This window comes from Aphelocoma coerulescens, chromosome 21, assembly GCF_041296385.1.
Source record: "Aphelocoma coerulescens isolate FSJ_1873_10779 chromosome 21, UR_Acoe_1.0, whole genome shotgun sequence".
NCBI lineage: Eukaryota > Metazoa > Chordata > Aves > Passeriformes > Corvidae > Aphelocoma > Aphelocoma coerulescens.
The window spans coordinates 210606-231922 of NC_091034.1; the positions used below are offsets into that span (position 1 = coordinate 210606).

The window sequence follows — 21317 nt, forward strand, 5'->3', positions numbered from 1 at the left end:
TTGGCTAGGAAAGGGGGACAGGATTCCAGAATGAGCAGAAGAGGAACCATAGAGGAAGTAAAGCATGTTTTATTTGGAGGCAGTGAAATTCATCACAGAATCCCAGAGCGGTTTGGGTAGGAAGGATCAGCTGGTTCCACCCCCTGCCATGGGCAGGGACACCTTCCACTATCCCAGGTTGCTCCAAGCCCTGTCCACCTGGAACATTTCCAGGGATGGAGCAGCCACAGCTTCTCTGGGGATCCTGTGCCAGGGCCTCAGCACCCTCACAGCCAAGAATTCCTTCCCAATATCCCATCTATCCCTGCCCTCTGGCAGTGGGAAGCCATTTCCCCTTGTTTTGGTACTCCATCCCTTGTCCAAAGTCCCTCTCCAGCTCTCCTGGAGCCCCTTCAGGCCCCTGAAGGGGCTCTGAGGTCTCCCTGGAGCCTTCTCTTCTCCAGGTGAACACCCCCAGCTCTCCCAGTCTGGCTCCAGAGGGGCTCCAGCCCTCGTGGCCATAATTCCCATGGAGCTGAGGCAGAGCACACTGGGCAGCCTGGCTCTGTCCCTACCTTGGTGCATTCCTGCTGGAGCAGCAGATTTTGCCTCTGGAGGTCAGCATTCTTCTCCCTCTCATACCTGAGCTCCCTCTCGGCGGAGCTGCACAAGTTCTGCACCCGCCGCAGATCTTGGCGCAGCTGCTGCAGCTTCTCCTCCTGCTGCTGGAACCTCTCCTCGCACAGACCCTGCGAGAACGGCAGAAGCGACATTAAGGCAGGATAAAGGTGATTAATGATAGCAGAAGCCAGTGGGATTTAAGGGCATTTGGGCAGGGAGATGGGTAAAGCCCGGTGTTTCTCTGTCCCTACACCATGTCCTGCTCCCTTCCCTGTTCCTGCAGGGTTTTAAGAGCCATGTGGATGTGGCACTTGGGGACACGGTTTATGGTGAATATGCAGTGCTGGGTTAATAGTTGATCTTAGAAGCCTTTTCCAAGTTCAGTGATTCAATGATTCTCTCCATCCCCTCAGAGAAGCCAATACAACTCCTGAGGCCAAAGGTGAAGAGGTGATAGCCTGGATGAGGAAAAGTTTAAAAAAAAAATCCCCTATTAGAACAAACCTGTCCAATCAAAGCAAAACTACTAGGCCACTTTGGACTCTTGCACCAGAGTCTCACTCAGGCATCCAAGCAGGAGTGATGCAGCCAGGCCAGCTCGCAGAGGGATCAGGAACAGGAGAAAGGTGAGTCCTGGCAGCAGGACAGGAACACAGCAGGACAGAGCCTGGACACTGGGAGGTGTCACCGATGGTCTGCAATGGCTCTTGGGAGATAATTGAGCTCCTTGGTTCACCCACCTTCCTGACACACATGCCAAAATCTCTGCTTGGGTTATACCAAAGCCTTTCTTTCCAGCATCACTGTCAGCCACCTCCGGATCTGCATTCCCACTTTGCGCCTTCACCCTCTGCTCTTGGGACCGGATGGAATTCCCTGAAGACCAAATCTGCCTTCTCACGTAATCCCCAGACAACTTCCCAAGCTGGGAAAAGTCTTGATCCAGCACTGTGGGATCTGGCAGTGTAAGTTATCCTGGAGGTCCATTGGCTCCATTGGTTTTGGGGGGTTTTCCACATTTGTTTCTATCAGGATCCCTTCCCACATCCACTGCACTCCTTGTGTCTTGCTCTGCTCCACCTGGATGGATTTGCTGCTTCTTGTACACAACTGGACTCCTATCCTCTACTTCCCACTCCCACCCTGGCCTTACGGACCGCCCTGACCTCTCTTCTCCCCCAAATCCTTGCACAGAAGCTGAGCTCCTCCTCAGTCTCCCCATCCTGAGTTCTTCCATAATTTCCTTCCCGTTAGGCAGGGACACCTGCACCTCCCTTTCTCTTTCAGCTCACAAGGTGAGAAAGATGAACAAATTCCATTTAAATCACTTATTTCTGCCATCTGCAATCAGTTCAGTTTATCCAAGTTCCCACCACATCCAAAAGCACAACACAAGGAAATTAACACATCCCTAATTTCCAACCATCGCTCACACCACAGGACTGGCTTCCAGCCCACTTTAATTAAGTTTTGCCACTCAATTAGTGACAAAAAGCAGGATGCAGATGACAAAGCTGCCCATACCTGTTTAAGGCTCCCCTCTAAACTGCCTGCCGAGTTCTGCCATGGGAGAAACCTGCTTTCCCTCTGCTCCAAGCCTGGGATCATCCTCCTCATGTCTCCGCTGGGGCCCTGCTCCTGGGCACTCCGGATGTCACATTTGAGCTGGGCAATTTCTTCCAGCAACATCCGTTTCTCTTCATTGCTCTCCTTGAGCTGCTTTTCCAGTTCCTCCTTCTTCTTGTTGCTCTCTAGTAATTCAGAGCTTGAAGGAAAAATAGTAAAGGAGAGAGATAACTACACACATCCAGGGAAAACACCGTTAAAGGGGAAAAACTTGGGAGATGAGAGTCCAGTGAAACACTCAGGCGCCTCGGGAGGCTCCAAAGGGGATTCAATCCTGGTGCAGCAATTCTGGGCAAGGGTCAGTCTCCCTGGGACACTTCCCACAAAACCACGTGCATCCAAAGGCTCAGCTCTCCCTGGGAGGAGGTAACGGGCTGGCTAAGGAACCCTCACAAAGGCATGGGAGCTGCTCTGGACTCAAAGCCACAGGAAAGCACTGGAATAGGGGCTTGGGTGTCCCAGTCCCACTGCCTGACTTAATCTTCACCCAAACTCCATCTCCATTTTCTCCATCCAAGCCCAAAGCTGTGGCTGCCCCATCCCTGGAAGTGTCCAAGGCCCAGTCGGATGGGCTTGGAGCAACCAGGGATAGAGAAAGGTGACTCTGCCCATGGCAGGGGATGGAACAGGATGAGCTTTAAGATCCCCTCCTCCCCAGAACAGTCTGGGATTCTGTGATTCTATGTGCTGGATGTCCAGGCACTGGCACAGGCTGTCCAGGCTGGAATCACCGTCTGTGGAAGCGTTCAAAAAACCTGTGGCTGTGGCACTTGGGGACATGGGTTAGGGGTGAACATGGCAGTGTTGGGAAATGGCTGGACTCGATGATCTTGGAGGGCTTTTCCAGCCTGAATTCCATGATTCCTTAGCAGCTCCCTACCTGCCTTCTGCTGGTTGTACTTTATCCCAGTACCAGTAACCCAGGTCACTGTAACCATACTGGACTTAATCCAAGCTTTTATTTACTAAGGAGAGCCTGAGTCCAGATGCTCCAGCTCCAAATTTGTCCTGATCTACTCAAAAAGGGGAGTCAGACAAACACCTGCTGACACCTCCCCTCCAAGGATACCCAGATTCCAAGGACTCCCCAAATCTCCAGTGGGACTAGGACCACCAACTTCTGCCAGCAGTGAGCCCTGAGGAGCCTGAACCCACAACAGGAGAGTTTTGGGACCCCGTTAGTCCAACTTCAAGGGAAGAATCTTCCTCCCTAAGGACAGCTCCCATTTAGGCTGCTCACAATCTGGAAGAGCTGCAGAAAAAAACCTTTAATTCTGGCCGATCCTGATGGCACTGAGGGAATTCACCAAAATCAGAGATGCTGACCCGAGGACAACACAAAGATGCCAGGCCCATTTTTGCCAGGAACAGCCCCATGGGGATTTGAAAAAAAAAAGACTCAAAAATTTAGTCAGCAAAGACAAGGAGCAGAAAATACCACAGGCTTTGTTAAGGTTTACCAGAGCAGTTCTTGTTCTTCCCTCAGGTTTTTGATCTGTTCTTCCAAAAACACTACTTTAGCCATCTGTTCCTCATAGGTCTTTGCATCTGCACAGGGATCTTCTTGTTTCTGCTCCACTTTGGGACTCTGTTCTCTGTCTTGCAGGATTTCAGAGGCCTATAAGGTCAGAAAACACCACAACTTGGATTTCCTTTGCTCTGATGGAAATCTTTTGAGCAGCACAGGGCAATCTGGGGACTCCAGCAAGACATGGCTTGTGATTCTGTGGCTAAATTATTGCAGTTCTTCCCCCTCGGAGACACGTGCGAGTCCTTTTTCCTGCATGGAAAGTAGCTGTGTCTAACTACTACCAAGCCATGGTTCTTTATTTGATTTCATCCTACTGTGGCCCATCTGCAGCTCCCAGGGATTTACAGCACGTGCCAAAGCTCTTTACACAAGCAGCAGCTCTTGGCAAACCAGGAGGAGCACAAGGTGTGGATTCAGATGGCTCTCACAGAGGTGCTCCAACTCTACCCAAAACACCTCTCTAGGGACGGCTTCTCCACTCCCAGCGTCACCTAACCCTGTAACACCAGGTAACAGCACACCCTGAACCTGAGACTTGAGGAGAAGATGCCAAGAAAAAAAAGGGGCAGGAAAGGAGGAATGCATCAGGACAGAATCACAACTGGAGTCCACCCAGTGTCAGATCTGCTGCTCAGCACTGACGGACCCAAATCTTTCAGACACAAACACTATTACCCTCACTAAACACCAACAGCAACTTTGATTCCTAAAGCTTTTTAATCAACAGCTCTTCCTGAGCTTTCAATCCCAGGTATTTCCTGGTATTTCAATTCCAAGGCGTCTTATCTACACCAGGACAAATTTGCTCATATCTGAGCAACTCACCCCAGCAGCTCCTGCCTGCATCAGACACCACAACAACTGGGAATTCTTTCCATGTCTCACCTCTGGATCTAACAAAGCACTGTCTTTGTGTAGCTTCTCATGGGATACATCCACAAGATCCCTGCTGGCTGATGTTCTCTGGAGACTCGGGAAGGTGTTTCTGTGGCTTGAGAGCTCAGAGTGGGAGTCAGGCAACCCCTGGAGAGGAAACAACAGAGTCAGTGGATGAAACACACCCCGAATGAGAAGCTCAGAAAAAGATTTCTCCTCTCAACTGTCCAAAAATCTCTTAAAAACAAGAAGAGATTTCCAGGTGACAGAACCCAACGATTTCATGCCAAGCTTGTTTCCAGCACTGTTGGGAAATGATTCATTGCAGCTGCTCCATTCAAAGGGAATGAGCCCATGTGGGAAGCCAGGAATCCACCAAACACATGCAGAAGTCTCTATGCTAAAGGCTGTTCCAGTCTAACACAGAGCTCTGTATTCCATCTCCTCCTGAGCCTTTTGATGGGAAAACAGCCCCTCCTTCAGGGAGAGCAGTGGCCAGTGGGTGACTGAATTCCAGTCAGACTTTCAGGGGTGGATGATTTGGATTCAAAGGTCCCTGGATCATGAGTAGGTTGAACTACTGGGAGGCAAGGGTTAAAAAAGGACTCTTCCCATTTTCCCCAACATCCCCCAGATCAGACAATTCCTTTCCATGTGTGTACTGACAGACTGACCCAGCCTTTTCCTCCCAGCCAGGCTGCTTTCATCCCGAGCTTTGATCCCGAGTTTCAGTGTGGATTTGTTGCAGCCCGACCAACCCCTGGCCTCTAGATGCCACTGTTCCTCCAGCAGCGCCTGTCTGTGCCAACAGCTCAGGACTTCCACGGATTTTTACTTGGATTCAAGGAAGTGACAGGACTCACAAACTGATCTAAGGCCTCTCAAAGTGCTAAAAAATGGGTTTTGTCATGGCTGTGACCACCATTGCCAGTCTCCCATTGCCAGGTCCCTTTGTCCAGGTCACGGATCTGCCAATCTCCTAAATTTTTACCCTCATTTTCAGCCCTTGTCCTGACAGCCCTTGGACAATTTTGCTGGCACCACTCACTGTCTCTCCTCTGTGGCCCAGCTGGAATACAAGAGTTCCATCAAAATTCCCAGCAGGGAAATCCCCAGGAGTTGATTTAGCACCTAAATTGGTTCAAGCCAAGTGTGCTGAGGTCCTTGGGGAAATCCCAGCAGGATGTTCATTTGGCTCTGGGTGTTCTATTCCTGCAATCAGTACCTGAGCCTGAAAACTCCCTCTCTGCTCTCCAGAGAATCAGGGTTTTGGCTACGAAGTTGGAATTACTGATTTGGTATTAGATTCACTGAAAGGAAAAGTAAATTCTGGAGTTAGAGATGGTGCCATGAGAGCAGCTGGATTGAAAACCCTTTGCCAAAGGTTTGAAAGTGGCTGGGCTAGAGAAATGCATCAAGAGATGCCAAGCAATGAGCTTAGGGGGCACCTGGGGATGTTTCAAGGAGCACCCAAAGGCAGCTGGCTCCTGCAGGGAGTCCCACCACAGGGGCTGGACATACCTGGCTGCCCAGAACCACCTTCTCAGCCTTCAGATCTTCCCGCAGCAACTCCAGCTCAGATGCCAGTTGCTTTCTCCATTCTCTCCTCTCTCCCAGCTGACTTCCCAATTTGTCTATGGTTTCCTGACAGCTTTCCAACATCTGGAACAAGAAATGTTAAGAGTCACTGCCACAACATTGTTTTTTCTACGCAGAGAGAAGCAGATTGCAGGAAATCTAGGAAAAAAGAGGGGAAAAAAAGGGTTCTCAAATGTTGCCAGTGGAATTCCTACATGGCTTATCCAGGGCTGGCAGAACCTCTACTGACCCAAAACACCTTGGGAAGCTCCTCCCCCATCTCTGCCTGGCTGACACACCAGGCAGATCCAGTTGTTGGGCTGGCAAGGAACAAATGGACAGGAAAGTTAACCCAGAACCTGATGGGAATCAGCTTTAAATGTACCTACACATCCCTTGGTTTCACTAAACCTTAAATGAGAACTGAGCACCTTCACACAGGTAAAAACTTCACTCTTGTGGGGAGACAACAAACTCCTCAGCTGACAGAGCTGAAGGCAAGACAAATTCCTACGGGGACAGTCTTCATGGAGATCATGGTGTCTGCTTTCCTCCAAAAATCCACCCATCTGCATGAGCTGAGGGGCTACAAATCCTCAGCAGATGGTGACAAAGAGCATCCCCAGGAGAGGGTCACTTCAGATGCTCCTTTAAAACATTCACCTCATTTAAGATGCTCATTTAAAACATTTCTAAACAGAACAGTTCATTTCCCAAGGAAAACCTCTCACCTCCTGCATCTCCTGAGCTCCAGACACCACCTGCTCGTTCCCCTTCATCTCACTTTTGTTCTTCTGCACCTCAAGCAACTCTGTCTCCAAACTGGTGATCTAAACATGGACAAATTCCAAGTTAAAACCAAACCAGGACTCACAACTAAATGCACAACTACTCCTAGAGTGCTCCTTGTGCTGCTGTTACGGGATAAGCCCCATGTTGGAAGGAAGGAACAGGAGGGGGTTGCATGGCCAGCTCCAGCTCATCCCTCATCCTGCTGCTTCCAAGGAGGAAGGAGCCATCTGGACTCAACCCAGAAAAAGACGGAATTCTGCTGCAGGCACATGGTGAAAACTCAAAGCTTCCACACACTGTGGTGCTCCCCCAACATGGAGGACCCCGAGACACCCCAGTTTAGGTGCTGGGTCATCCTTGTTCCCTGTGCTGGGAGTGCTGATCTCATCCAAGCAGATGTTCAACCTGGTCCATCAGGACTCATCCTGGTCCCTTCCCTGCTCATAGGAAGTTGTCAGTCCCTACAGAAGGGCTCCAAGGACTCGGGATTTGGGACAGCAAAGTGCTGACCTCTGTAACCACTGACTTCTGCTCCTCCTGGCACCTCCTGGCAGGTGGGAGCTTGGACAAGGTCTCACTCTGCATTTGGATCACCCCCCAAGGACATCTGCTCTTGGGGGGAAAAGTTTTTTGGTCCTGAAGTTAAAAAAGGCTCAAAGGAGCTTGGAGCAGCCCAGCTAAGGATCATCCCAGGGGAGCAGCTCAGCTTCTCCTCCCCATTAGGGATGCCACAGACCCTTTTCCAAAATCCAAGTCTTGGCACTGGCAGCCCCCCTGCTCTGCTGCCAGCAGGAGCCTGGGCAGCTTCCCTTTCACTCCTTAGGCTCGAAATCCTGTTTGGGCTTATTTCTAAACCCCCAGGATGAACTGTCCAACTGCCTGAGCTTGGCTCTCCTGGAATGAGCTGGGACACTGGAGGGAGATAAAATCCAGCTCCATGGAACCCCAGACTGGTTTTGGTTGGAAGGCACCTTAAAGCCCATCCAGTCCCACCCCCTGCCGTCGGCAGGGACACCTTCCACTATCCCAGGTTGCTCCAAGCCCCATCCAACCTGGCCTTGGACACTTTCGGGGATGGGGCAGCCACAGCTTTGGGGGATCTCAAATGCAAAACACACCTCCCCTCCTCACCCCCAGCCAGCCTTTGGTCAGAAGTTGTATCCAGCAATGCATTTCTTTATTCTCCCGCCAAGCCATTAACTTTTAAGCACTTAATTTGTGCTCCCAGTCCCATGCCAGCAGCAGAACAATCCTCACTCTGTATCCCGCTGTCCTGGTCCTGAGTCACAGCCTGACCAGCCAAGGCTTCTGCAGCTGTGCCAGGACCAAAAACCCTCCCAAGTCCTTCCCAGCCGGGGCAGGGCTGGCAAACACCCAGCCACACTGCCTTCCCCAGGCTCCAGCTCCTTCCCTCCTCATCTCCAGGGCTCTTAAGGCCCGTTGGGAATGCAGGACACAGCTCAGCAACCTCCAGCTATCCAGATGGATCTATCCAAGGGTTAAAACCCACCTCCTCATCCATCCCGTCTCTGCTCCATGGCCCTGCATCCCTCAAAATGGTTCTTTTCCAGCTGCAGCAGCTGCCAAGCCTCTGCAGCCAAAATGTCTCACATCTCCTTGGCTCCCAAGCATGGCATTCCCAGGGATCTGTGTGACAACCCACAGATCAAAGCAGTGATTTGTCCAAACTGAAAACACATCATGTTTGATTTGTGGAGGCCTGTGTTTACTCTGCTCCAAGGGGGAAGACTTTGGCGTGAGCTGAACAAACCCCAAGTTAAACCAAAGCACTGCCATGGTGGACAGACCCTTTTCCATCCCATCCCAGAGCTGGCCCATGGATCCTCTGAGACAGGAGACAAACAAGGTGCCACTGGCACCCTCATTGAGGCATTTGAACTTGCCTTCAGCCTGTGTTTAGAGGCTTTTCCAGAGGCTACTGACAGGGGATTCCTCATCTCTTCCTTTGAACAATCCAGCTTGGAGATGTGTATCCACGTGGGATACACCAGCACCATCTCCTACACCATGTTTTAACCCAACACCAGGTGTTAGGACACATCATTCCTGACTGAAAACCTGGGGGGGGTCTAAAACCTCACCTCAGAAATCCCCTAGGGGCACTCTGGACTGGTGCAGCTGCCAGTCAGGAAGGATGGATCAATCCAGGCCCACTGCAGAGAGGGTTTCCAGCACAGATAGAGGGCAGAGGGCAAGAGCCCCAGCAAGGAAGAGCTCCTGGCCAGGCAGCAGAGCCTCAGCCCACAGGAAGGACCTTCTCAGCCAGCCTTTGGGGGGAGAACCCCACCTACTCACCTGGCCAGACCAAACTCTGTTTTCCTCTGTTCTCTCTGGCTGTAAATTCCCCAGCTGCTCCCCCTGTAAGGGATCGGGTGCCCTGGCAGTGATGCTCCACATGGAATTTTCCCTGGGGAAGCAGTGCCAACCCAGCCTGTAGTGCCAGTACTCCTCACAGAGCTACTCCAGAGGGATGGAGAGTCCCTCCAGAAAACTGAGGCTAAAAACCACCCTGACAAAGGCAGCAGCAGCCTGACAGGCTTCAGCCACAACTCAGTCCTTGCTCAGAGGATGGAGGTGGCCTTGCAGGTGCTCAACGAGGCCCCCAGTGTTGCCATGGTTCTGGAAAACCAGATGTTCAATGAAGTGCTTCACATCCATGATTTCCCAAAGGTTCCCATTTGTCACATGCAAATAATATAGAGCTTCTATCCACCTCCAGAAGTCAAAGCATGATTTGAGTGCACTTGTCCTATGAACAGAAATAGATCCAGGTTGCCCTGGGATGAGGGTCCCCAAAATCAAGTAGGATCCAGGTTAGGAAGAGGTTGCTGAGGTCACATCTTGATCGAGCAGAGCTTCTCAAGATGGATCTCAGAGCTCTTCCGAGACGTGACCAGCCCCCCTCACAGCAGCTGCTGCACCACGAGATAGGAAAAATTCCCTATCCCTCGATTTGTGTGTTCAGAGGGATGTTCCAGGCACTGCAGATCCTGGTCCTTCACACCCAGCACTGTTTGACACATCTCCAAGATCCTGTCCCTGGGGAAAAGCCAAAGTGGAATGTTCTGCCACCAGGACACTTAACTGCTGATATTTCCTGGGACCAAGGAGCACCACTGCCCCAGACAGTAGGGTCAGATGGGATACTGGGAAGGAATTCTTCCCTGGCAGGGTGGGCAGGCCCTGGCACAGGGTGCCCAGAGAAGCTGTGGCTGCCCCTGGATCCCTGGAAGTGCCCAAGGCCAGGTTGGACAGGGCTTGGAGCATCCTGGGATAGTGGAAGGTGTCCCTGCCCATGGCAGGGGGTGGGACTGAATGGGCTTGAAGGTCCTTTTCCAGTGAAACCAGTCTGGGATTCTGTGAGGGGGAACAGGAGATGGAAAAGACAATTTTGCCATAACACTGGGGAATCTGCACTTCCAACCAAGAGTCATTTACTCCCTGCTGGGATTTTTTCCTTCCTTCCCCCTCTCTCCCAAACTGGCAGGTTTTTCTGGCTGTATTTCTTGTCAAACTAAACACAGCAGAGTGCAGGGCCAGGTCAAACATCATTTTATTCTTCTGATCAGAGAGCAAAGCAGCTGGAATGAAAGAAACCCAAACCTTGTCTCTCCTACTCCTTACTCACTTTCTGGTGCAGTCCCTCCACCTCGCTCTCCAGCTGTTCCTTCTCTTGCTTGGTTTGGATCTGTGTCTCTCCCAGAATTGATTCCAGCTCCTCATTGCGCTCAACCAAACCCTCGCATTCCTGCTCCAGTTTTTGCAGCTTGTGAAGGAGCTGGGAATTCCTGCCCTCGATGTTTTCCACGGCTTCCCGGCACCTGCACATCAAAACCCAGCATGACCAGGACTGGAACTGCACCCCAACTGCTCCCCACCAGCAAGGAAAAGCTGAGGTTTTCCTCACTCTCTCCTGCTGATTTCCAGTCTCACATCCACCATGGTCTGTGCCTGTCCTTATTTAGAAGGGAATTAGGGGTGATGGGATCTACATGAGGAATTATGAAGGTCTCAGCAGGAAACAGGTCAGGCACAAGGCTGCCAACAGCAGAGAGACAACAGCAAATGCTCTTTGAGCTGCTTGAGGTGGAGAACAGGCTTGGGAATCTGAAGGGAAAAATCCAGAGGGATGGGATCAGCCCCCCTCTCCTCCCTGAATCTGCCAAAAGAGGTGTGGCAGCTCCTGACCAGGTATTGGGAGAACAAAGCTTTGAATTCCCTTAGAAATTCCTGTTTACATATTTATGGTTGAAAGCCAGGTGTTTTGGTGCACTCCTGGAGAGCATCCAAATCCAGAGAAGACTTCCCAGCACCAAAACAGGTTTAAAGACAACACTTTTGTCTGCAGAGAGCCCCAAAAGCCCAACTCCCTTCTTTTAGGAAAGCAACAAACTGGAGGAAGTGTCAGCATTTAACTGGAGGAAGTGATTCCTCAGGACTGCATCACCTCCGAATTTTCCCATCTGGAAGCAGAAGAACAAAGTCCTAAAGTGTATTTAAAACAATTTAGTAACCAAATAATCCTGCAAGACAGAGCACCAGAGGCACAGCACCAGGAACCAGTGGAAGTACAAGGGGTGAAGAATTTCTACACCTCTCACCTTTTGTGGAGAATTTCACCACCCTGATCTCCGTGTTCCTGATACGGGGCAGCTCTGCTGGCACCAGCGTCTCCATCGGCTCCTGCTTCTTCCCGTGTGCCCTGTGCCTGAGAGAGAAAATCAACATTAGCACAGAACTAGGATTGAGATCCCAGAATCCCAGGATGGATTGGGTTGGAGGGACCTTAAAGCCCATCCTGTTCCATGGGACAGGGACACCTTCCACTATCCCAGGTTGCTCCCAGCCCTGTCCAACCGGGCCTTGGACACTTCCAGGGATCCAGGGGCAGCCACAGCTGCTCTGGGCACCCTGTACCAGGGCCTCCCAGGGAAGAATTCCTTCCCAATATCCCATCTAACCCTGCCCTCTGGCAGTGGAAAGCCATTCCCCCTTGTCCTGACACTTCAGAGCCTTGTCCAAAGTCCTTCTCCAGCTCTCCTGGAGCCCCTTTAGGCCCTGGAAGGGGTCTAAGGTCTCCCTGGAGCCTCCTTTTCTCCAGATGAACCCCCCCAGCTCTCCCAGCTTGGCTTTAGAGCAGAGGGGCTCCAGCCCTCGGAGCATCTTCCTGGCCTTCTCACTCAGCTCCAACAGCTCCACATCTTTCCCATGCGAGCACAGAGTGATTGCAAGGCCACCTGCGTCTCTCAGAAATAAAACACGAGTCACATCAGCTTCATCTCTAGGCCCTAGGAGCAAAACCCTCCAACCACAGAACATCCAGGTTCTCACAGAGAGCTAGGGTCAGGGATGCAGAGGGGACCCTGTTTTTCTGGAATGACAAAGAGCGAGCCCTTGGAAACACCTGCAGTGAGGCTGCTCCGACTCCCTCGGCCCGTGGAGGCTCCGGCCTCTCGCTCCGCTGGTACTCACAGATCTCCTCCTTGAGCTGCTCCACCTGCAACACAAAACACCTGCTTTGAGTGTTGGTGAACATTCCATTTTCATATTTATTATTAATTTATTGCTATTCCTTATCCTGAGGGATTGCTGAGATCCTGTGGCTGGCTCCAGCTGCCGAATGGCCTCAGACAAGGAACAGCGAAAGTGGGAATGTGCAATCCATTAAAGGGTGATTTTCCTGAATTTATTTTGCTTCCTGACCACACCCACATTGTGTCAGCTTCCAACTGCTATTTCTGAGGACACCTTTCAGTGTCTTCCATCCATGAGATCAATGGAATTCCATTACCGGCAGCAGCTCTTCACCCCACAGTCAGAGCTCATCCCAGACCAACTGCCCACCCTGCTCCTCCCCTGCTCTTCATAACCCACAGGCAAGAAAACACCTTTCAGGACACAGAGCTGATGTAGTTGGTAATAAATTATGTTTTCTATAAATTAAAAATTGAGGGGTTCTCAACTTCTGTGCCAACAGTTAAACCCCATTCCTAAGGAATAAAGGCAATTTGCTTTTAGCTTAACCTGTGACTGGAACTGATCTCAGTCTGGCTACATTTTTTCCTGTTTGGTGACCACAATATGTTACATGTATCTATATGGTTTTTGTCTATATAGACATATATAGACAAATAAATAGATTTTAATATTATATTTCTATTTTATTATAATCTATACATACACATGTGCATCCATAATGACTGAAAGGAGCAATGTCCTACAGAACGGAAAACATTATTGGGAATAAAAAAAGGAGTAAACAGAGGAATTTGAACTAAGCTATGTTTTTTTGCAGCTCCAGAAAGAGACCGTGCTGTAAACACAAGGTTTGTGGTGGCAGACATGGAAGAACCAGCAAGTTTTTTAAATGCAAGGAACAAAACTATAAAAAATTCTGTACTATAAAAAACTCTGTAAAATTCTGAACCCCTAAAATGGGAATAAATCCTATTCAAGATATTATCTGATATATTATTATTTGACAAGCTATATTCTCAGAGATACTTGTATTAATTTAACGATACTCATTTGATGTGAGAGAACTGCAAGACAGCCAAGAACTCTCAGTGCTGGGATGGCAGAGGCAATTCCAGGCTCTCAAAGGCTGATCTAAGGAAATCAGGAAATAAGAACAGCAGCAGATTTTGTGTACAATGACACATTTTAATAGGAAGGAGACTCCTATATCCCTTCCCTGTTGGCAACCTCAGTAAGGAATTATCTGGCTGATAGTTCCTTAATTCTAGGTGGCATTTAGAGAATCCTGGCTGTATGACACTGAGCATTTACCTGATAATAATGTAATAGTAATGTAATAGTGAGTCATTCCATTAAGAGAGCCCACAGAAAATAAGCAAATTAATCAATGTGGCCAAGTTAAAAACTAAAGGGGCTGAGAGGGATCAAAAATGAGCATAAATTTCAAATGGATTTCAAACCAGCTCCTGAGGGGTTTAAAGATAAACTTAGGTAAACTGAACTCTTTAATCCAGTCCAGGGAAAGGCACATGTGTTCCTTACTCTGTTTACACACCTGAGTTGGGGTAAACACCAACCAGGAGCAGGGAGCTGATCCCTCTCCACAGGCACAGGAAAATGTGTCCCAAAATCCTCAAGCCCCCACTCAGTTAGAATCCCTCCAACTCTTCCTGCATGGAAGGAAGCTCCCAGAGCTGCATTCTGCCTGCTTCCCAAATTTTACTGCTCCATGAACCACAACACAGCCAAACTGCAGCTCTGGAAAGACTGGGCATAGAACAGGGAGGGGAAAGGGGAAGGCAGGGCAGGTTTGGGAGCAGGGATGACTTCCAGGAGCCAGCCCACGATTGTTGGCTTGGCTTGGTGGATCCTCACCAGCTCCAGGAACGCTTTCCTCTCCAGGTCGAGCGTCTGGACCCGCGCCCGCAGCGCCAGGATCTCCTTGTCCAGCCGGCTGTTGTGCTCCATGGCCCTCTGCAGCTCAGCCCTGTCTGGAGACAGCAGCACCAGGAAAGTGGTCACTGGCCTGGCCCTGCCCACACCGATCCCACACATGGGAAAGGTGGGAGGCAGCATGGACATGTCCTCATGGGAACACATCCCACATCCACTGGAAACACGTCCCACATGGGAACACATCCCACACCCGTGTGGGAACACATCCCACACCCATGTGGGAATACATCCCATATCCACTGAGAATACATCCCACATCACTGGGAATGCATCCCACATCCACTGGAAACACATCCCACATGGGAACACATCCCACATCCACACGGGAATACATCCCACACCCATGTGAGAATACATCCCATATCCACTGGGAACACACCCCACATCCACGTGGGAACACACCCCACATCCACATGGGAACACACCCCACATCCACGTGGGAACACACCCCACATCCACGCCCTCTCCCTCCCACAGCAAAGGATGTCCCTGGAGATCCAGATTCAACAGCAGTCTCTCCATCATTATTCCAGGGATTCGGTTCACCTCTGGATCATGGAGGTAAACCTCATTTAAATCACTCACCTCATTTCATATGGGTTTCACAAACTCTTTAGAAAACCCAAACAGCCGCATTTTGAATTTTCACCATAAAATCCATCATTGCCACAAGCAGGAACACAATCCCAGCCAACGTATCCATGTTGTCCAGGCATTAAAATTTAATGGAATGGCTACAACTGGAAAAATTGCACACCAAGCCTTCAAGCCTGGATCAATGAATAAATTAATACCAAAACCAATTAATGCAGATTCCCAATATTTCCAGGGCAGAAACAGGAAAAGGTGTTTGTACTAAGAGCACATGTTGAGGACACACTGATATCCTCCCAAAAAACAGGGAGACAAATTTCCTTAGAGAAAAGGGAAGAAATATTTTTCCCTTTTAAGCTTAACACTGGGCACAGGAAATTTTAGTTTAAATTTGATGTCTATTCAGGAAAAAATAATAAACAAATCTCCTTCTTTGGTTCCAGTTCGGAAAAAGCAACAAATTCCTTTTTCAAACAAGGATTCTGATGTCAGATTTTCAGTTGTGTCATTTAAAATAAAAAGCAAAGAACATCTTCACAGAATCATAGAATGGGTTGGATTGGAAGGGGACCTTGAAGATCATCTCCTTCCAACCCCATCTTCCACCAGAACAGAAATTTTACTCAAAAGCCTGTAAATCACTACACAGATTGATGATAAAATTTTGCTAAAATGATGATTAAAAGGATGATAAAAGGATAATAAAATTCCAGCTCTTTTCCTCTTGTAAAAATCCTGACCACCCCCTATTTTCCCATTCCTTCTCCTGTTTTTCCCCCTCAGCTTCCTTCAGGGTCGACCACAGGGGTGATTCCACAAGGAGAACAGTGTTTGGATGTGGCAGCCTAGTTCTGCTTTGGAAAAACCCCGCAGCATTCCTTATGCACTTTGTTAAATACCATTTAAAGCCCTTCCTCGCCAAAATCCCACTAACTGGGCTCAAACTGGTCAGGAATTCTTCCCTCTAATGCACACAAGTTATCACTGAACCAAAATATGCTGTTTGAGGGGGTTGTACTAAAGATCAGTGATCCCAGTTTAGGTTTTTAGTAGCAAATCAATTGATTCCCAGAGCAGCTGTCTCGGAGCTCGCCAGGAGGAGAAGCCATGCGGAGACAGAGAACCAGGGAAGCCCCTGGGGCTCTGCCACCCTCATTTTGCACACACAGCACAACAAATCCCAGAGACAAAACAAGCATTAAACCCTTACTCACCGTTTGCAAAGCCTTGTATTCATCTGACACCTCAGAAAGCACAGATTTCCCTGAGCAGGCTACAACCTGTGAGAGTCCCAGGCTGGAGCCCGTCCGTGCTCCAGAGAGCCAGCACTGGAGCTGCCACACCACTCACCCCATCCCTGGGGACTATGGATCGATCCCCACCCAGTACAGGGATGAAAAGGCAGCAAATGATGGGGCTGGAGGCTGGAGAGGAGCTTCTGGGGCTGGAAATGAGCTGCTAGGGCTGGAGAGGAGCTGCTGGGGCTGGAGAGGAGCTGCTGGGGCTGGAAATGAGCTGCTGGGGCTGGAGAGGAGCTGCTGGGGCTGGAGAGGAGCTGCTGGGGCTGGAAATGAGCTGCTAGGGCTGGAGAGGAGCTGCTGGGGCTGGAAAGGAGCTGCTGGGGCTGGAGAGGAGCTGCTGGGGCTGGAAATGAGCTGCTGGGGCTGGAGAGGAGCTGCTGGGGCTGGAGAGGAGCTGCTGGGGCTGGAAATGAGCTGCTGGGGCTGGAAATGAGCTGCTGGGGCTGGAGAGGAGCTGCTAGGGCTGGAGAGGAGCTGCTGGGGCTGGAGAGGAGCTGCTGGGGCTGGAGAGGAGCTGCTGGGGCTGGAAAGGAGCTGCTGGGGCTGGAGAGGAGCTCTCAGGTCCTGGTACTGTGTGTGTGAGCTCCAAGGGGAGCCCCAGGACCTGCAATTGTGCCCTAAACCTGCCCGAGGTAGCGCCAGGGAAGGGAGCTGGTCCCTGGAAAGGCACATGGGGCTGGGATGAGTCACCTCATCCCAACTGCTGTTCTCCAATGAAATTCTGCATCACAGATTTGGGGACAATGCAAGGAACCCCACAAAAGAGCATCTAGACACCTGTGTATCGCTAAGGACGTTTTCCATGGACATTTCACTCCAAGAGCAGCTTTACCACCAGAAAACTGTTTATTTCTACAGTCAGAATTTATAAAAAATCCTACTAATAAATAACACTTCAGGGCTGGTCAACAGTTATTTCAAGAAGGAGGTGAAGGGAATATTCTCAGCAAGGACAATGTACCCAGTCACTTCCCCACTGCTGCACTTGCTAAGGATCCTATGGAGGCAACATCCCAAACTGCACCTGGAGAACCCTGGGATGAGGGGTCCAGCTCTGCTAACTAACCCTGTGCACATGGTAATTCAGCTACTCTGCTTCCAGACCAAGCCATCATTCCCTCTCCATCCCCTCCTAGGGCAGAAATTTCTCCCTGGAGAGGAGCCAGGGGTAGGAAATTAGTCCAGACTGTGCAGATGCATCACAGAGCAGAGAAGCCCAGTCTCAGAATTAATGGATTTGTGACTGTTAACGACTGCATTCCCACCTCCTAGCGAGCAGGCTGACTCCTGGCACTGATTTTCCCACATTCCAAACAGAGAGGACACAGGACAGGCTGCACCCCACCCCCGCCCCGGGCTAAGAGCAGGCCAGGAGTGGCCACCAGAGCAGCGCTTACCTGCTCCACTCTGCTCCTTGCCTGGTGCTTCCAGCTCCTCTGTCACCCTCTGGATATCTTCCTGGGCCACCACCAGCCTCTGTGGGGCCTCATCCAGATCTCCCACAACTCCTGCAGGCAATGCTGGTTCCCCCTCCAGCTCTTCCCTGCAGAACTGAAGCACAAGGGTTAACGTGCCAATGGAAATGAGAAACCCTGTGGTGATGTTGATGCCTTAGGTGGGGGTCAGGCTCTGCTCCCAGGGAACAAGGGATGGGACAAGAGGGAACAGCCTCAAGCTGTGCCAAGGGAGGTTTAGCTTGAATAGTAGGGAAAATTTCTTCATGGAAAGGGTGGTCAGATGTTGGAATGGGCTGCCCAGGGCAGTGGTGGAGTCACCATCCCTTGGAAGTATTCAAAAACCCTGTGGATGTGGCACCCAGGGACTTGAGTTAGTGGTGGCCCTAGCAGTGCTGGGGGAATGGTTGAACTCAACGACCTTGGAGGGCATTTCCAACCTTGCTGATTCTACGAAATCTCAACTATGAGCCAGGTCACCAGCAGGAAAATGTGTATTTCCTTATTTCTGTCTCCCCAGGAAGCTGTATGCATTCCTGCTGCTCTGGGAATTCAGCTCCCAATGCCTGACAGGTGTGAGCAGAGCCAGCCTTGCACAGAGAGATGTTCCTGAAGAGCAGCACCACCAGCACAGGGCCACGTGTCCCTTGGCACTGACACGTGTCCCTCAGGACCACTGAGGGGGATTTTCAGTTCCAACCTATCTTGACTAGAAGGGGTTTTATTATCATGCCTTATACTTGGTGGGAATGTTTCAACCAGAGTTATCCCAAACCCTTGTGAAAATCCCTCAGTTTTCCCAGCTACTCTGGGGGGTTCTGTGGGTTCACTACTTTTTTAAGACCTCTGATCTCCTGGGCCTGCCCATGAGAGCAGGAGGGCTCAGTTTTGCCCCAAGTGTTGGCACTGAGTGTGATTGGCTCACTTTGTCAGAGTAACACTGGGAGACCTGGAATCATGGGATCATAGAAAGGCTTGGAGTGGAAGAGATGTTAAAGACCTTCCAGTTCCACCCCCTGCCATGGGCAGGGACACCTTCCACTATCCCAGGTTGCTCCAAACCCTGCCCAGCCTGGCCTTGGACACTTCCAGGGATGGGGCAGCCACAGCTTCTCTGAGCACCCTGTGCCAGGGCCTCACCTCCCCCACAGCCAAGAATTCCTCCTCCATTCCCCCTTGTCCTGGCACTCCAGACCCTTGTCCAAAGCCCCTCTCCAGCTCTCCTGGCACACCTTTAAGCACTGGAAGGGGCCTTAAGATCTCTCCAGAGCTTTCTCCAGATGGACATCCCCAGCTCTCCCAGCCTGGCTCCTGAGAGGCTCCAGCCCTCAGAGCATCTCCATGGCCTTGCTCCAACAGGTCCTTCCTATGCTGGGGTCCTGGAGCTGGAGCAGCACTGCTGGGTGGTCTCTCTGTAGTGGGAACAGAGTCACAATGCTGTTTGGCCTTTGGGGTGCAAACACACACTCCTGGCTCATGTCCAGCTTTCTGTAAGAACTCCCAAATCCATCCTGCAGGGCTGCTCTCCATTAATTCCTCCCCCAGCCTGTGCTCATTTTGCTCAGATTGCCTCAACCCAGGCACAGGGACTTGAATTCCATGAGGTTCCCTGGACCACTGCTCCATGTTCCTCTTTTTTATGGAGTTACACACTCCTGTTCCACTGCATCTGCACTGAGGGTTCCACTGCATCCTAAGGCTCAGCACGTTGGTTGCCATCAATATGCAGCACTTCGGAGGGTGAGTGAGCTGGCACACGCCACAAATCCAGAAGGCATTTCCCTATGGATTTCCCGGAGCTGACCACACAGAGAGGCAGGTTTGTATCCCGCCTTCCTGCTTTCCTGGGGATGCAATAAAACAATCAATTCTGCTTGAGCAGTCTGGCTAAAAGCTGAATTCATCCCTGTACCAGACAGGAACGTGTCCGGCCCTTCGTTCCGGAGTGGAACCGGCCAGCTGGGAACAAGCAAGGCCACGCATTCCAGTAAACAGAGTAAGAGGAGCAATTAACACATGAACCTGTTACACTGCAGCAACTCTAATGGTTCTGCAAAACAAGTGGGATGCTCTGGGGAACAATGGAGTGTTTAATCAACAGTTTCTGCTCCACAGGCACAGATAGCAATGACATCACTGGGGAGAGTAATCAGTCCTGTCAGGGAGACAGTTTGCCAAGAAAACACATCTCCAATGTGTCCATATCTGGTTAAAACCACAGAAAGAGTGCCCAGTGTAAGAACTGTGGAGAAGCTGTGGTTGGTTGGAAACAGTGAATATTAAATTTGTAACAATTCCCTGGAAGTGTTCAAGGCCAGGTTGGAGCAATCTGGTCTAGTGGAAGGTGTCCCTGGTCCCTTCCAATCCAAACTGCTGTGTCATTCCATTCCTGTCAGCAGGAACAAACAGAAAGGAACAAGAGCAGGAGCCCTGACCCCTATTTGAGGTCTTGCACCCTCCTCACTGTTTGGGAGCTCAGGGACAAAGAGCAGCTCCCAGAATCCCAGAGCACTCCTGGACTCCAGCTCCATGGAGACATGGCCATAAGTCAAGAGTAGGTGGAAATTGGTGACCTTGGAACCATAGAACCACAGAATCTCCTGAGCTGGAAGGGACCCACAAGGATCAGAGTCCAGCTCCTGGCCCTGCACAGACACCCCAACAGCCCCACCCTGGACACCCCTGGCAGCGCTGGCCAAACACTCCTGGAGCTCTGGCAGCCTCGGGGCCGGGACCATTCCCTGGGGAGCCTGGGCAGTGCCCAGCACCCTCTGGGGGAAGAACCTTTCCTGATATCCAACCTAAACCCTCCCCTGACACAGCTCCAGCTGCTCCCTCAGATCCTGCGCTCCTGCTCACAGAGAGCAGAGATCAGGAGCAGCTGCAGCCGCCAGTGAGCTCTGCCCTCAGCCTCCTCTGCTCCCCCTGAACCCAGAGAAAGTCATTCTTACCCAGTGAAGATCCTCACCCCAACCACATCACAAACTCCTCAATATAGTATTACAATTAATCCATTTCACTGTCCCTGTGCAGATGTGGGAGTAAATCAAGTGCAAAGTGTGAGAATTAAGAAAGGCACCGACTTAGAATCCTGGAATCCCAGACTGGTTTGGGGTTGGGAGGGATCTTAAAGCTCATCCCATTCCACCCCCTGCCATGGGCAGGGACACCTTCCACTATCCCAGGTTGCTCCAAGCCCTGTCCAACGTGGCCTTGGACACTTCCAGGGATCCAGGGGCAGCCACAGCTTCTCTGAGCAGCCTGTAGCAGGGCCTCACCACCCTGCCAGGGAAGAATTCCTTCCCAATATCCCACCTAAACCTATTCTGTCCATTTGAAGCCATTCCCCCGTGTCCTGGCATTCCAGGCTCTTGTAAATACTCTCCCTCCATCTTTCTTGCAGCTCCTTCAAGTATTTCAGCCCCAAGACTCCACAGTGGCCTCAAAGACAGGAGAAGTTTTCATAACAGCAATATCCAGAAGATACTCCCTTCCCAGAAGCTCTCAGGC

At 50.7% G+C, this 21317-nt stretch overlaps 1 protein-coding gene across 3 annotated transcripts in view; it reads right to left on the bottom strand.

Moving 5' to 3' along the window:
* The window catches only part of CCDC30 (coiled-coil domain containing 30), a 38821-nt gene that overhangs the window by 8723 nt on the left and 8781 nt on the right, over window positions 1-21317 (bottom strand). For 2 of the 3 annotated variants that reach the window (XM_069034646.1, XM_069034644.1), the window contains exons 5-15: window positions 17751-17904; window positions 14378-14493; window positions 12429-12521; window positions 11626-11732; window positions 10653-10845; window positions 6943-7041; window positions 6155-6295; window positions 4643-4780; window positions 3687-3844; window positions 2125-2365; window positions 555-728 (exon numbers count right to left, since the gene is read on the bottom strand). In XM_069034646.1, coding sequence (XP_068890747.1) covers window positions 555-728; window positions 2125-2365; window positions 3687-3844; window positions 4643-4780; window positions 6155-6295; window positions 6943-7041; window positions 10653-10845; window positions 11626-11732; window positions 12429-12521; window positions 14378-14493; window positions 17751-17904 — 1614 coding nt within the window. Of the gene's footprint in view, window positions 1-554; window positions 729-2124; window positions 2366-3686; window positions 3845-4642; window positions 4781-6154; window positions 6296-6942; window positions 7042-10652; window positions 10846-11625; window positions 11733-12428; window positions 12522-14377; window positions 14719-14757; window positions 15117-17750; window positions 17905-21317 lie in introns of those variants that run through there. The other variant, XM_069034645.1, reaches the window with a different exon arrangement.